At 37.7% G+C, this 16,673-nt stretch overlaps 2 protein-coding genes across 4 annotated transcripts; both read left to right on the top strand.

The window, feature by feature from the left end:
• Positions 1-819: 819 nt before the first annotated feature.
• LOC135695505 (vacuolar protein sorting-associated protein 33A) lies at positions 820-6,714 on the top strand. The gene is made up of 4 exons (XM_065214618.2): positions 820-1,288; positions 3,216-3,409; positions 3,914-4,433; positions 4,985-6,714. The coding sequence occupies exons 1-4, from the start codon at positions 914-916 to the stop codon at positions 5,738-5,740; spliced, it is 1,845 nt and encodes a 614-aa protein (XP_065070690.2). The 5' UTR covers positions 820-913; the 3' UTR covers positions 5,741-6,714.
• An 81-nt stretch (positions 6,715-6,795) lies between these two features.
• Positions 6,796-14,925, top strand: LOC135695504 (uncharacterized). 3 transcript variants are annotated; one of them, XM_089109950.1, is made up of 7 exons: positions 6,796-6,954; positions 8,079-8,322; positions 9,159-10,208; positions 10,833-11,046; positions 11,574-11,710; positions 12,573-13,313; positions 14,451-14,925. In XM_089109950.1, the coding sequence occupies exons 2-7, from the start codon at positions 8,079-8,081 to the stop codon at positions 14,804-14,806; spliced, it is 2,742 nt and encodes a 913-aa protein (XP_088966076.1). In that variant the 5' UTR covers positions 6,796-6,954; the 3' UTR covers positions 14,807-14,925. The 3 variants fall into 3 exon arrangements, with proteins under 3 accessions (XP_088966076.1, XP_065070688.2, XP_088966069.1); XM_065214616.2 differs by lacking the exon at positions 6,796-6,954 and adding an exon at positions 6,961-7,851 and having other exon boundaries at positions 9,162-10,208; XM_089109943.1 differs by lacking the exon at positions 6,796-6,954 and adding an exon at positions 6,961-7,851.
• Positions 14,926-16,673: the final 1,748 nt, after the last annotated feature.

Raw genomic sequence — 16,673 nt, 5'->3', positions numbered from 1 at the left:
TTTCTTGACCGAGAGGGTACATTTAAAAACAAGACAGATATTTTCCAGTTGTTCCTCTTACCAAGGAAGGGATCTGCTACCGCAACAGGTATAAGACATAATTATTTGCGAGAGGACTCGCTCCCCATCCCTGCTAACAAGACTTTAGCATCAAATTTACAGCTCTCATTATTTTCCAATAAAACCCACCCTCTTCCCCGGTAATATCTTATTATGATGACATACCTACCACTACATGATAAGATACATTTGGAATATCATGTGACCTCTCCATATCTTGTCCGGTTGAAAATATGAATATTCCAAAGCTGCTAGACGAAAGCTTTCTGACAATATGCATACCGTAAATCCTCGGGGCTTATTTATTCTTTATGTTTGTGGATGGGGGCTTAGCTTATTCGAGGGGGGCTTATACGAGGGGGAGGGGGCTTATAGAATCATTGTTGACATTAAGAAGACATTATTAAAAGACCTCGTTTATTTTGATAGGAATTTCTTTATGAGCATTTAATTAATTACTACCAAAAGTATGAATTTGTTGTTGTAATTCAATAAAACGCCATAGGCGACCTCAGATGGCAAAAATCATCAAATTGAGGGGTCCAATTTGAGAATTTACGGTAGCAGTGGGGGCTTATTTGAGGGTGGGGCTTATTGAAAACTGTAGTTCTAGGTTGGGGGCTTATTCGAGGGGAGGGCTTTTTCGAGCAGGGGGGTGGCAATTCGAAGGATTTGCGGTATTTGACACATTTGAATATGAATCCCGTCCTTTGATTTGGAGATCCTGTGATAGTGATAACAGTTTGCCTGCGGAGGATATCAATGCCTCTGCGAAGTGGACATACTTGCAACCAACTTCCATGTTCACTGCAATGGTGTAAACTAGTTAGACTTCATATCGTCTTCTACAGAAATGTCTCATTTGTCAAGTGGTAAAGTGAACCTTGCTCAAGTAAGAGAAACTGCAAGAAGGGAGCTCCTGAACTGCATTGATCGCTGCCCGGGCAGTAAGGCGATTGTTTGGGATGAGAAGCTGACTGGTCCGGTTGGCCTAATCGCTGAATACAGCTTGCTAAAAGAACATGATGTTGGTAAAATGTTTCCATTAGCTAAAGGCAGGTTGCCTCCATGCGATGAACGCAACATAATATTTCTTGTCAGGCCAAAGCTTGAGTTGATGGATACAATTATTGAAAATGTTTCTAAAGAGGAAAAGCAGGGAAGCACAAAGGAGTATCATATCTTTTTTGTTCCAAGGTCAAGCCTTCTTTGCGAGCAGAAATTGCAAGTATGTCAGATTTAAATGGTATTCTTTTTGCATCAATGATTTTTCTATGATCTACATTAGTATTGTCAAGATTTATTTGTTGAGGGCTGAGGGGCAACATATGTAGTTTGATAACACTAATTAGGGATGGGATCTAAAAGGATTTGTTTAAATTGTAAACAAAGGATTTCTATAATTTTGAAGGGGGCCAGAGCCTTTCCCCCCAACACAATGGTAGCTATATGGTTCTGTTCATCAATTGCAATTTGAAGCCTAAACTTGGCACTGACAAGACAAACTTGGACCTTCTAATCTTGTAAAGGAATGAAACATTGTCTATTCAGCGGATAAATAACCTGTCCAGGCAGAGGAAAATAATTTATGCAATTAAACCATTGAAATGTTGCATAAAATTCCCTTGAAGAAATATGGACTGAAACCAAACAGAACAAATAAGATGGTGCATGATGAGTTCAATGAACCATTGACAATTTCAACTAATGGCATAATTTTGGAGGGCTGCATAAATTACTACCAGTTTCTGGTGGAAACTGCAGACAGGATATTTATCAATATTGCACAGTCTATAAATGTGGCAGCAATTGTGGACTGGGGCACTGGATAGCATAACTGAACAATGCTAATTCTAAGAAAACTCTTTAACAGATCAACACATTTCTTGTTTATAAATATTTGATGCCCTGTACCAAAATTTTAATGCAATTCGTAATACCCTAACCCCTGATTTTTATCAAAAGGACACCCTGTTCCATGGCACATCCTTTTTTACCTGGTGAATGGGACTGACACAGTTGTCCATCACACTGGGCTATGTTATGAGAATAAGAGAAAATATTACAGAAAAGAAGGCAGAACAATCAAGTGAAGAGAGGGACAGAAACTTGAGTTATTTGCATGATAAAATAGGTGGAAGACTTGATTGACTACATGCTTGCCCAAACAAGCTTGGATTAATCATGCCTCTGCAAATGAATTAGCTCAAATGAATTAGGAAGTAATTTTTTTTTTGCTTGTTACTGGGTTGTTCCAATGGTTACTGGGTTCCTCTGCCTGTTACTGGGTTGTTCCGCTTGTTACTGGGTTGTTCCGCTTGTACTGGGTTGTTCCGCTTGTTACTGGGTTGTTCCGCTTGTTACTGGGTTGTTCTCCTTGTTACTGTTCCGCTTGTTACTGGGTTGTTCTCCTTGTTACTGTTCCGCTCGATACTGGGTTGTTCTGCTTATTTCTGGGTTGTTCCCCTTGTTACTGGGTTGTTCCCCTTGTTACTGGGTTGTTCCGCTTGCTACTGGGTTGTTCCACTTGTTACTGGGTTGTTCCCCTTGTTACTGGGTTGTTCCGCTTGTTACTGGGTTGTTCCGCACGTTCCTGGGTTGTTCCGCTTGTACTGGGTTGTTCCGCTTGTTACTGGGTTCTTCTGTTTGTTACTGAGTTCTTCTGCTTTGTCCCTTGTTTATAAACAGTGGACATGAATGCCATATGGATCTCAAAATACAGGATTTTATATGCTTAAGGCTTATTTTTGTTAATATTAGTATTTTAAAGATTTCAGATTTTACCAATAGGTTTCTTATGAGCATTATCTTTTAGAACATTAATGCAATGTTTGCACCAGACAAGATTTATATTTATATACCACATATCTGGGGTCCATATCAGTAGGCCATTTGGTAGAGGACACTGGCATGTTAAAATTCAGTTCTTGTTGAATCCTGAAAAATGTTTGAATTTTCTCTTCCTGGATTTCAGCTTCTAGAAAACTGAATGCAAAAAGATATATTCAAATATTGACCCTCAACAAACCATTTGTTGTGCCATTGCTCCTGATGTATATAAATATAAGCAAAGATAATTTTGAATTGTCCTTTGAATTAAACTTTCAATGATTGATTAAAGAACCACTTTTACCAGGCATCTCTTTTCTTTTTAGAGAGAAGGAATCTATGGCACATTTGCAAATATCCAACAGTATTCTTTGAATCTCGTCCCCTTTGAACATGATTTGCTCTCAATGGAGTATGAACCAGCGTTCTATGAATGCTATCTTGAAAAAGATCCATCTTCATTGTATTATGTGTCAGAGTCTCTAATGAAGTTGCAGGCCCTTTTTGGTGTCATACCAAAGTAAGCCAACTTCTTATTCCATCTGTTTCTTGTAACTGGTCAGCATCTTTATAAATGCTAGAATCCCTGTCATACTCTTGGTACCCTGCATCCTCATCTCCCCCTTCCGGACAGTATTGTATAAAATGTTTGATGTGGCCCAGTGAATTCAGATACTTAGGATGTTTAATTCTACAAATAACAATGTTTTGGTAGAGAAGGGGTATGCTGGAAGTCCTTGTAACAAAAAAAATTATTTTTCAAAAGCAACAGGACGTTTTGGGGAGTTTTGTTAGTTTGAAAAACGTCAGATGAAGTACATTGAATTGGGAATGTAGGTCTAGAAAATGGGCTGTCCTAAAAAAGGAAGTAAAAATGTATTAATTAGCATCAAAGAGGTGGCACATCACTCGAAACTTTACACCCAGACGATTAGCAATGAAGCTGGGATTGCCTGTTTAATTCAAACGGGGTTAGCATAGGTGCTTGTAAAACTTTAGCGTAAAATGTGATATTTTCATATAGGATTTTTGGTAAAGGAGAGATGTCAAGGCATGTGACTGATATGATCATCCGTAAGAGAAGAGAGCTGGCAGACACTGAGTCGCAAATAACACCAGTGATTGACAGTTTATTTTTGATTGACAGAACTGTCGATCTAATGACACCTTTGCTAACTCAGCTTACATATGAAGGCCTTATTGATGAAGTTTTCAATATTGAGAATACTAACGTCCAACTACCAGTGGACAAATTTCCTATCAAGGAAGAAACGCGAGGAGCTGCAAAGCAACAAACACCAAAGGACCAACAAAAGCCGCGTAAAGTAGCATTGAATTCTACTGATGCATTGTACAGTGAGATACGGGACATAAACTTTTCAGCTGTTGGTCCTGTTTTGAGTAGGGAGGCCAAACGCATCACAGCGCAGTATGAAGAACACAGATCAGCAAAAACTGTAGGAGAAATGAAAGAATTCGTGCATAAGATACCACATATTCAAGCTGCAAAGTCTTCCCTTGCATTGCATACTGGTATTGCTGAGGTAAGCATGTTAAAACAAAAACTATGCTGCTAATGGGACATTACCTTATGTTCTGTGCACCAGTCTGTGTCCGTTTAGAAAACCAACGACGTAAAATGGTCCAATATTTGCCTTCAGTGATAGTTTTTGTATAAGATCAAGAAACAATGCCTATAATGTGATAATATCTACAATGTGATCTACAAACACCACACTGTTTCACAGTCTTGCTTGCAAATTTATCGTCGTTATTTAACTTGAAACTGTAAGGACTAGCACCCATATCGACACAAGTTTTATTTGGCCAATTTTTAATAAATGGTGGCAGGTTTATTTTAGACAGTTTTTAAGAAAGACAAATAAAAGTACGATTTTGCTATAAACCAGGGATATTTGAATAGAATGTTATCGATGCAGATATTGATGTTTACTGTGAGTCTACTATGTGTCTATTCTTAATAGGTCCCCTCGATCCCTTAAAGGCCGTGTATCTTCCTATTGCTCCATGTAATGTATTGTCATTCTTACCAGTGTTTAACTTATTGTAAACCATCTCTCTATATTTCTTTTAGGTTGTCAAAGAGCACACAGATTCAGAAGAGTTTCGAGAGGCACTCAGAATTGAGCAAGAATTTTTCAATGGTATTGACACAGACAAATTTAATGCCTACATAGACAAATGCATTGGTTATAAGCACCCTCTTCACAGAGTTTTGCGCCTTATATGCCTGCAGTGCGTTGCCAACAATGGATTCAAACCCAAGCTGTTTGATTACTATCGCAGGGAAATTATCAATGCGTATGGTTTTGAGCATCTGCTAACACTTAATAACTTAGAACAAGTTGGTTTGTTGAAGAGTGCCGCGCCAAAGTCGTATGGGACAATCCGAAAGTCGTTAGGATTAGTCGTGGAAGATGTCCATGAGCAAAACCCGAATGATATAGCGTACACCTATTCCGGTTATGCCCCTCTGTCGGTCCGTCTCGCCCAGTTTCTTGCCAGGCAGTCTAGCTGGCATGGCCTAGAAGAAGTCATGAGACAACTACCAGGCCCTACAATTGAAGAGGTCCAGTACGTGCCCCCGGCTCTTTTAAAGAAAAGTCAAAGCGGGCAAGGGAGTGGGCCAAGTGGAGACGGGCCGTCGAAAATTACCCTGGTTTATTTTATTGGTGGATGTACTCACGCAGAAGTCAGTGCGCTGAGGTTCCTTGCGCAGCAGGAAAACGCGCCGACAGATTTCGTTATTGCCACGACAAAACTGATAAATGGAAATTCGCTTATTGAACCTTTGGTAGAAAAAATTAATGAACCATCTAATTCGGTGTAAAGGGAGACCCTTAAGTAGAGATAAATTTATTGAGATTTTATTACTTGATATATGTAAATTGCTGGACATTTGTAGTTTTTTCTTAAGTACTGTCAGACTTGCTAGAAAGCACAAATTTTTGAAATGATTAGCTCGTTAGTTACTACGAACCTTGGTATTTCAGTGACGTCATCTTCAAGGATCCTGACAATGACGTCAGCATTAGTAAAAGCCTACAAAGATTTGGCGATAATTCAGGTGTAAAAGGCTCTTTGCCAATCTAGACTCAATTAAAACAATTTTCCACCAAATTAGCTTTCTTCATCTTGAAATTTTCCACCGTCGACAGTTTATAAACCTTTATTATTAGCAAATTCTTGAGCGTTATGCCTCAAACTTCATTTGATAAAAATTTCCAATAATTTCCGCATATATATATTTTTTTTGTTTTTACTTTCGGAAGATACGAGAACTATTTCAAAATCTTTGGTTAATTTCAAATCTTTCAAACAACCCCCAGACTGACACTGCGTGAGATTAAATAGAAGCGTGATATCCTAACGTTCTTAAATCCTAAGGAACTCTTTATGCTTCTTTTATGCAAGCGATAGCTGTGTCACTTCTTTCTTCTGAATAGATGGTAAGAAAAAACATTATCCTGAAATACTTTATTTCGTTACGAGCTCCTGAAATAGTCTTTTTCTTACAAAACATCTTTTTTATAAGAAATTGCAAAAGCTATTGTTGGTTTCTTAAATTTGGCAATAGTAATATGGTTGTCGAGTTAAAATATATTTGAGCGATTTCAACTCTCACGCAGAGGGCACGCAGAATTTGAGAAGGCCTGTCAAGTACGCGTTTGTTGTTAAATTTAATGAAAATCAATTATAGTTGCGGCTTGATCCAGGATTGTTGTAATTTATTCCATTTGTCAATATTGTCTATGTAGAACTCGAATTTGACTTTTTTCACTTTAATAGTGGGATTGCAATTTATTGTTAGTTTTTGTTATTTGTTTTCTTCAGATTAGGACCGTAATAGATTCATATCGTAAATGTAGAGGGGTCGGGGAACCATATCACCCTTTTCCACCGGCCCCTTGTAGTAAATTTTTGGCTGTGCACAATGCCTGAGGAGGAGCAAAGGCGAAGGTTGCTGTCCGATGTCCGCCATTGCTGCTTTTGCAATTCAAGGCTGTTTTATTCTCAGTTCTCGAAGCAAGCATCTTTTCAGTGGTAAATATGAAAGTAAATTCCATTTTTAAGTAAAGAAGGTCCATGATGTTTAAATACAACATAGTATAGGCTGCTTGAGTGTGTTATTGGACAGTGTCCAAGTAAACAAATCTGCGGCCTAAAAGATGGCCTATTGTTGTCCTTCGGCTTCGTCGGCAGCTTAGATGTAGCTGCAAAAAGCCTCAAGCTTTAGTGAATATTGAATTATTGCAGCTATGTGGATTAAACTGGCAATAAATAGCTTTAGTAAGGTTTAACAAGTTTTATGAAACAAAAATTGCATGTCTTTGGTTGGCCTTGTCAAAAATTTGAAATGAAGGTGTCATACCGACAGTGCGACGATAGTTTTTTAAAGAAAAATTATCCTGTATATACACCAGTTTTTCTCCATCATTGAAGATTTCTTAAGTTCAGATTGTTTTGAAGCGAAACCTTTAGTTTTGGGCTTGGCCAAGGAAGCTTTTATCACTTTACTTTGTTGTTTTAAATTGTTGAAAAAGGAACAAAATGATTCATATCGACTTCCGTTTGATTCTTTAATAACAAATATTTCTCAGATTCTCAGTATAGCAGAAAATTAGGGATTGGCAACTTTTGGTAAATTAAATCACCACAAAAGTAAGTTCTAGTCAAAAACATAACAAAGCTACAGGAAACAGTGGGTCAATTACTGTCTGGCATTTTTCAAGAATTCTGGCATGGTTCCAAGAACTGCAGGAGTTTTTTAACTGGCCCTGAGGCCGCCTAGAATTATGCAAGCCTTAGTGGATGATTTGTATACAGAATGCAAGTTTTCTCATGCCTAGAGAATGATTTTCTGTCACCTATGCATGCATAGGATAATATCAAATTGAGTAAAATTTTTCTCGATTTCGAAATGTGCACATGGGATTAGAGGTACACATTTTTGAGTTATTATTATTGTGTTTCCAATACATGCCCAAACTTTGCAGTTAGGCATGCAGATGTTAGAAATAATAAGTTTGATAAAATATTGCTAGATCATCCATAGTGCGTGTTTTAAATTTTCTAAATCTCTTAGTCAGAATTTCTGTTGAAAAGAGTTCAAGTCACAGATTATCATCCAGATTTGATTGCAACAGCTAGTTTGCCTTCTTTTTCAGATGTCAGCCAAGGAGCAGACTTTGTCATCTTTGAATGACATCATAAAATTCCAAAGGCAGAACCAAAGGGAACATTTTGTGGCCACTTGTGGTCAATGCCAACCTGGTGATACAGAGCTGAAATCAGACGATAGAGAAGCTGAAACAGTGCATGCTGACCCACAAGGAAGTGAAAGTGGAACAAAAACTACTGCTATTGGAAGCGAAGGTGGTTTGGAAGAGGAATCCAGCTCAAATAAAACAGGTACTGCAGCATCATGTGCTGTCAAACTAAAAAATGCAGATGATAAGTAAAGGGCTATAAGGCCCCTCAAAGCTAAAGATTTCCTTCTAGATTTGCTTCAAGCTGTAGAATTTAACTGGCTTAATTGCACCGATTTTCTCTCTTGATGACATGGCAAGGGAGAAGGATCTTTCATTTTCTCATCAAAGTATTAAGCTCTCTTTTTTGTATATCATGTTTTGCTTAGTTTCTGCACTGCTGTAATTTTTTATATTTCATTGAAGAAAACTAAATATTGACAACTAAAATATCCTATATATTTAAGAGACCTTAAGCTGCTTTTCTAGCTGTTTTAGCAAAGTCGGTCTGCATACAAAGTAAAAATTAAACTATTTTTTATAGTTTGCTATTGTCACATTTTCATTTTGTTGCATTTGAGAGAAGTGTTTTTTTTCCTCTGGATAATTTCTTCAAACTTTAGAATTGTTTCTCAGAAAACAGAGAAAGGGGGTAAAGCTCAAGTGTTGTTTTTATATTTCTTTTGCTTTGGTCAGTCTTCCTTGCATTTTTGACTGTCTGAGTACCAGAAGGAAGAATTGTGGCTGAGGGTTTTAGTCCCCAATAGTTTTCAAAACTGTTCTTAAAAAATTACTCAACTAATCTTGCTTTTAGCCTTTTGCATGCTTACACCCCCCCCCCCAAAAAAAATCTATAATAAAATGCTTTGCTGTCCCTGGTGACCTCCATGTTTCGAAAGCTCTGTCCCTATGAAACCTTAGTTCTGCGAGTAAGGCTCAACAATTAGTACCCCTTTTGTGCTTTGTCTGATAAAATCATTAAATTCTGGTTATTTTTAGCAGCAAAAAGGCCAAAAAGATGCCTTGGTATCAACTACAGTGCCAAGAAGATGATACCAGTTGTTTATCCCAGGCTTCAGTTAACACAATTACGGCCACAAAAACAGCCCCCAGTTGATGTCAGGAAATTGAAGAGAAAGAAGGGGGGAGAAAACATGACAATTGCAAGTGAGATGTTGTGGGGAAATACTGCCTCTGATATTGAAAGTAAGGCACTGCCTCTTTTTGATGGTCAGGTACCTCCAGAAGTTGTTGTTGTAAGCACCTGGAACAATGAGGTTGAAGTTGTGACGTCAGAGGCAGCTGAATGGGAAAAAGGGGGTGTTGACATGGAAGGCTTACCACAGGTTGACAAGAAATTAAAAATCGGAATTTCTGAGGAAATTTTTGCTGCTTCTGCAATTTGGAACCAAGAAAGTACAACTGATGAACCAAATTCAACAAATAGTCAGTCAAGGAGAAATTCTTATCCAGCCTCTTTTATGGTTCAAGAAAAACCTTCTGACCATAGCAGTAGCTGCCGGCGTCACGGAAGAAGAAAAGTTCGGTCGACTAATTGGACTCAAGATGACTTGGAAAAAGCGATTCTAGATATAAGAGACAAGGGTATGTCTTTGCGAAAAGCTGCAGCCTTGCATGGAATACCTAAGTCAAGTCTTGGTGACCGGCTGTCCGGAAAGAAGAAATTATCCGGAACAATAGTAAAAAGCCACAACCAGATTGATAACAGTAAACGTGCTCGAAAGAATAATATTGTTTATCCTAGAGGTGCCTCTAAGCCAGATATACAAGTCTGTCGTGATAATTCGGTTGAAAAAATCGCCGGTCGTATTTGTCCTAGAAATGAAGAAGACCCAGGAAGCTCATTGTCACAGACCAGTCCTGTTGTTTCAATTCAAGAGGAAATCGTGACAGATCAGGCAAGAGAACATGAATCGAATAAACACACCCAAGATCCTTCGGTAGTTGCAATTGATAACCATACTTTCGTTACATTTGATGGGAAAGAAAACGATATTTTAACAGTTCATGGAGTCACATATGAAACAGGTATGAATCCCACTATAATTTTAGTTGAATGCTTCAGAGGCCGGAGAAGGTAGTTGTGTTATGTAAATACTCACGATTTATAAGTGCTCACAATTAAGCACCAAAGCAGCTACTATTGGCTAAGATGCGAAATTTTGGGTTTACACTAGTGTATAATGTCGTGGTTTATAACGAAAGCAGTCATGACGAATCGTAGTTAGTTTATATTGCGAGATTTTTCCATTTGGTAACGCTCGAATTAGGTTAAGAGTAAACGATTTTGAAGGAACCCAGAAACGATACAAACGTTGTAAAATGGTCAGGTATTGAGATGAATAAACGAAAGCAATCCATCTTTAACTACGGTATTAGATTGAAGATAAAATCTCCAAGAAAATTCCTGATGACATCTTATAGAGACATTCTTCAGAAAAAGTAGTAGATCTCTCTGTTTGGTTGTGAAATCGTATTGATTCCTTTTGTAATAATTTCTAATTTATCTATCCAAGTACTTATTTATTTGTTTATCTAATTGTTTGTTTGTTTGTTAATTTATGTATTTTTTGATGTTTTTGTTGTTGTCTATATTATTGTGGTTCCTGTTGCTATTGTCTTGGTGAATCTTATAATTCTCTTGCCCAACAGACAAGCAATCCAACGCCAAAACAAACAAACGACGGAGATCAACTAAAAAGAATCAGAGACCTGGCTCTAGTTACGTCAACGGGCTTAAGCGATCAAACTTGACTATGTCAGAACTTGGCGAGGTACCAGCGAAGAGATTAAATCGATTTGATTATCGCGTCACAATGTCCGATGATATAAGAGAAAAGACAAGTTTCAAGGCAAAATTGAAAAGGTTTGTCATGATCACAGTCATCAAATTCATCAACAATACTTTTGGGGGCCAACGAGCTAGGAGAAGCACTGGGGTACATAAATTGTCTAGCTCTTTAATATGCTTGCAGAGAAATGCTCTTCGCGAAATAGGGTGTTCTTGATGTCAAAATGCTACTTTTATAGCGTAGGGGAAAGGGGTTCTTTTTCGACTAAATAACCCAATGTTTTCATGAGAGGGGCACAAAGTGAGAAACAATTTTCAGTTGATAGCCTGATTTCGAGTAGTTAGTTATTCGCAGATTCCACTTTGTTTGGTTGATTCTTGAAATCTTGTCACGGCTATTTATGTAACCTAATTCCAATCAAACTGAAATTTTAAATGAAAATAAATACGAATGATGACAATTAAAACTAAAAGCACCTCAAAGACATTTATTTCTTATTTTTACACAATCATTTAATAAGTAAATCTTATGGCTATTAATTTTCCTTTCATTTTATAATTTAGATGTTCTACATAGATAATTCTCTTGCTCTCATTTTTAGTTGGTCTCAAACAGACATGGAAAACGCAATCAAAGATGTCACCGAACATGGTATGTCAATCAGGCAGGCAGCTGTCAATCATAGAATTCCAAAGTCCAGCTTGGCTGACAGGATATGCAGAAGGAAAGACAATGCTGGTAAACTGCTTTCTGTAGTCTGTTTTTGACCCCAAAGCAACTGTCTGTTCGCGAGAATGAAGTGTGTTTCTTCTTGCGATGAAAAAAGAAATCTCTGTGTGCAACAATTGAAATATGCTTCTGTTTGCGAAATGATCTTTGTTTGCCATTAGAAAAGGAATATCTGTTTAGGACAACAAAACTTGTTTTTGTTTGCAAAGAGGTTTCTCTTTTTTCGACAATAAAACATGTTTCTGTTTTTCGGAGGGTTCTCCATTTGCGACAACAAAACATGTTTCTGTTTGCAATGAGTTCCCTGTTTGCTAAAATAAGGCATGTTTTTGTTTGCAAAGGGATCTCTGTTTACAAGAGTAAAACATGTTTCTGTTTTTCGGAGGGTTCTTCATTTGCGACAACAAAACATGTTTCTGTTTGCAATGGGTTCCCTGTTTGCGAAAATAAGGCATGTTTCTGTTTGCAAAAGGATCCCTGTTTACGAGGGTAAAACATGTTTCTGTTTGCTTCTACAAAATGATCTAATATTTGTATTTGTAAATTATTTTCTTTCTGTAAACTCAAACTGAATTTCTCCAAATAGAAAGTGAATTTTTTGTTTGCAACTGCAAAACAACTTTTTATTTATCAGTTCAAATGAAATTTTTGTTAGAAAGTATAGAAAATTACTCATTATTGTTGGAGTATTTTTGCATATCAGATCATACGGGTTTGCATATCAGATAAATGGGTATTTATGGTACACATTCGTATGAATCAAGATTGTTCTACGGAATTTATTTCATGGGCTTCATAAGTCTAATTTAATTATATTCTCATTTTACTAGTCTAATTAATTCGAAAGTTATATCCTTTGTTACTCTTTTAGATCTTGGAAAGCTGCTTGAACAACTTAGGCCCATTGCAAAGGGAGATGAGGATTTGCAAGCACTGAAAGACCTGGAAAATGGGAAAAAGTCTCCAAAGTCTGTCGCAAAACAGTTTGGTATTTCCTTTTCTTTTCTTCGAAAGGCTCTGTCCTCAAATCGTAATGCAACGTCCTCTAAGCTCATTAAAACAAACAGTCAAATTGCTGAGGAAATTAATCTTGAAGAAGTCAATCTTGATAATTCAAAAGATGAAAGTAGCAGAGTAGCAAAGTTTGAAGGTGAAAGGTCAAAGGACGCTAAAGGTACCAAGTGTAGAAAGGAGCGCATGCGCTGGAAACGCGATAATTTATTGCTTGCAATTAATGCTGTAAAGGATGGGAAAATGTCGTTAAGGGGTTCAGCTAAGTTTTATGGGATACCGAAATCAACACTTGGGGATATCATCAAAGGGAAATGCTCTACGTCCCTAACACCAGGACCTAAACGACTTTTGACCGAGGAGGAGGAGACCTCCTTGGCCGGGTGGTTAATTACAATGGAAAGATCTGGCCGTCATGTTAGAATCAAGGAAGTTTTAGAGACAGTTAAAGCAATACTGGATAACAGTGGAAAACAGATCGCTCGCTTGAAAGACAATCTGCCCAAAGAGAGCTGGTGGTACGGGTTTCTGTTACGTCATAAAGAGGTAGCAGAAGTTCGTAAACATTTCAAGATGGACTCGCCAAGTTTTGTCAAAAAAGGTATTTTATGCTTCTGTTATCATGTGAACTATGTACCATATTGAAAGGTTCTTGTGTATCTTTTGTATCTGTTTCTGAAGCTACACTAAAGGACAAAGCTGCTGAGACAGACGCTAAAACACATACCTCATAGCATGCCTGTATATGCACAACATGCGATGGCATCGTTGCCAAGGAGATGGAGGTGCATGACTGAAATTTTCAGATTGGTCTAAAATTTGTGTGAAAAAATTCTAAAACAATTTTGTATTTTCGATACTTTTACATTCTCAATCTTGTTCTGAATTTTTTCGGAAAATTATTCTTGCTGCTTTCCCTCGCCACGACGTTTCCTCCATCTTCTCCCTTTTCAGTTTAAGGACGTATGTTATTACATAGTGGTGGAATGAGAAATTTATGAAGACTTTATGTTACAACTTGTTTAGTATGGTATAGAAGTGGTACAACTAGTATTGAGACAATTTCTCTGGAGGAGAGGTCTCGTATTTGAGTATTTTTTGGAAGGTTTCATAATGAGAGACTGCGAAGACGAACAGTGTAGCTTTCATGGAGGACATCCCCCAATACAAATTTACAGTGATGAATATAAGCCCAGTTCATGTATTTCTATAAAAATTTTGCCAGGCGATCGGAAGCTTAGACATCGATAATGTTATTTCAGATTTCAATGAAATCAATTCTTAGCCATAAATTACTTCTATTTCATTGGATTGATAAAACTTTTAGGCTGTAAAGTTTGATCCTGTTACAGTGTCCCAAATGACGGTGAAGTTTCCAATCCTGACTTTTTGCCGATGCATTTCGCTCGATGTACTACAAAGTAGAGATGTCGTTTTGTCGTTTTGAAGCAAAGATTTAAAACCTATTCGTGTAGCTTCTTTTACGGGAAAGCTTCTCAAGAACTCCTGAAAACCCTAATCTGACGGTTTTAATTATTTGGATAGAAATCATTGCTTCCCGCTGAATACTGGGTGAAGCGAATTGTATTTTGTTCGCATGGTCCATATTTTTCCTAGCAGCAATGAAAAGTCCATTCAGACAAGGTTCTCTTTGTTCATAGTTCGTCATGTGACAACTCAAGTCAATGCTTATTGGCTAGTCTTTATGATACACGCCCAACTGCTCCTTTTTTTATAGAAAATTTGCAATTGAAAGACAAACACAAAGCAAATAGAAAAAGACGCGAAATATCGATGAAAGATAACAGAATGGACTCTGTGGAAGGAGACTGCACCAAAGACAACCAAAGTAATGATGGCTTCTTTTGCGCTATCTGTGATAAACCCTATCGAGATGGCGATACGGAGGAGATTTGGATAAGCTGTGGCAATGTATCTGACGATGGAATTGTGACTGATGGCTGCGGAGGCTGGTCACATCTCGGTTGCTCCAACCTAGCTCCGCATAATTTGAGTACTAAAGAACTTGAAAGTGTCCTGTGGCATTGCCCGAGATGCGTAAAATGCTACTTAAGCGAAGAGAATACACCGTAACGGTAGATTCTCCTACATATGCCCATTATAAAATATCAATTTAAGTTTTTACTCAGTATATTTCAATACGTCTGAAAGAGTGTCTCGCTTGCTTAGTTCTCATAAAAAACTTCCGGATTTTCAAAGACTTCTTTGTCAACACATTTTTTGTAGGCTTGCCTGGAAATATGTTAATGCTGGATACTTGTCTCCTTCAGCCAGTTACAGATTTCCGCATGGTTCAAATCTTTAAAACAACATCTTTTAAATTATCATGTGCAAAAATGGATCAGTCCTACGATTATTGGTTAAAGAGACAAGCAAAGACAACGTGTTGACTCCGAAAATATCATTTTGCTACGCACTGTTAATAAAACTGATATATATTCGATTTAAATTCCTCAGTTATCAGTTTTGTTACACTTGTTTTTTAAGTATTTATAGATGCTTCCAAATTACTGGCAGGAGAATCGAACAGCCCAAATTTGTTTGGGGGAATCGAAAGGCCCAACTTTCAATGTCATGTTAAATGATCTTGATAGATTTTTAAGCTCCAAATGTCGGTTATCTAGGGGCGTAGCAGGGATGTAGAGCTAGGGGGCTCGGGGGCTGAGCCCCCCTTTTTGATGCCGAAAATTGGCATATTTCTACTTTGCTATTGTTTTTCGCGACAATTTGTGCAAGAGCCCCCCTTGTTATTTTGATATCACTACACCATTGGGGCGTGGTAAATTTTATTATTTATGACCCTTCAAAAAGTATTAGCAGATTCTAAAGCAAGGGAGACATGTGCTCGGCCAGATTAAAAGCGTAGGTATCCAACAGGCTGCTTTTTCCAAGAGTTTATAGTCTTTCGAGATACCAATCAAAGTAGATATGATATTATTGTATTAAATTATTTCTCAAGAAAGAATGATTTTGAACTTTCTTTTTCGGTGTTGAAAAATTGTGTTTCAATTTTGCTTTTTGTAAAGTTAGACAATTTATAAGTGAAAAAATGACAGCATTTTCAAGGACTGTTTTCTCACTTTATTTTTTCTGGTTAGCGTCTTGTTGGGGAATTAGGAGGCCAATAGTTGAAGGTTTTTGCGAAGCCCCTTTTCTGTCAAGTCAAACTTCGCGTTACATGTTCTAAATCGCCAGAACAGCCTGTTATTAGCTAGGTTTTGGTTCTGAGAAAATCCCAGTGTGCACCTCCCCCACCCGCATTTGTAGCTGGCTTTGACCAGACCTCTGGGGTATACGTAAGCATCAATGGGGGGAATAGGCTGTTTGTAAATGGCTGCTTTTAAACGACAATACAAATTAGGCTCAAATACTTTTGTAACAACGGGCTTACCTCTAAACTCGGGTCATATTCTCTGCCCAAATTATCATTCTGTCCGATTCCATTGTTTTATGGCAAGCAAGGTGAAGACGATATGAAGATAGCCAAAGTTACTTCAGCGGTCATACGGTTAATGAACATGAGGTACCCTTCTCTACAGGGGCTATTTAGGAAGAAGATAGGAGGGAAAAGGATAAAAGGAACTGCGGAAAAAAAAGAAAAATGGTTCCATCCACAATAGCCTCTGTGGTGGAGAGTAGCCACGAGAAAGGCCGATGAAAACGGAGGAACTGAAGATGCCACGCCTAAACCCACCTTGCTTTCTTTGTTCTTTGTGGAAAGTATCCCGAGCTTGGAAAAATCGTCCGGAGGAAGAGCTAATAATTTTATGGAAGGGTTTTTAATAAGGGCATAGACTATAATAAGGGTACTTTCATGATTTGAAACCGGAAAAAATGTGAATAAATAAATTGCTCGGCATTGTTTTTTATATTCAGTGACCCTCCCCGTCCTTTCTGTTTTTGATAAAGACATAAATGAAGTTAAAGCCCTGGCAAAACG

Source organism: Rhopilema esculentum, chromosome 2, assembly GCF_057945365.1.
Source record: "Rhopilema esculentum isolate cy_ngs chromosome 2, ASM5794536v1, whole genome shotgun sequence".
Lineage (NCBI taxonomy): Eukaryota > Metazoa > Cnidaria > Scyphozoa > Rhizostomeae > Rhizostomatidae > Rhopilema > Rhopilema esculentum.
The sequence above is the reverse complement of the archived record's forward strand: the minus strand, read 5'-3'. Positions and strand labels throughout refer to the sequence as shown.

Excerpts from the sequence above, each read along its gene's own strand:
- LOC135695504 (XM_089109943.1), top strand. Across the intron at positions 10,209-10,832 it reads TGGAGTCACATATGAAACAG|ACAAGCAATCCAACGCCAAA; the intron begins GTATGAATCCCA and ends CTTGCCCAACAG. Across the intron at positions 13,314-14,450 it reads GCCAAGTTTTGTCAAAAAAG|AAAATTTGCAATTGAAAGAC; the intron begins GTATTTTATGCT and ends CTTTTTTTATAG.
- LOC135695505 (XM_065214618.2), top strand. The coding sequence starts at position 914 with ATGTCTCATTTGTCAAGTGGTAAAGTGAACCTTGCTCAAGTAAGAGAA. Across the intron at positions 1,289-3,215 it reads TTTGCGAGCAGAAATTGCAA|AGAGAAGGAATCTATGGCAC; the intron begins GTATGTCAGATT and ends TTTTCTTTTTAG. Across the intron at positions 4,434-4,984 it reads TGCATACTGGTATTGCTGAG|GTTGTCAAAGAGCACACAGA; the intron begins GTAAGCATGTTA and ends TATTTCTTTTAG.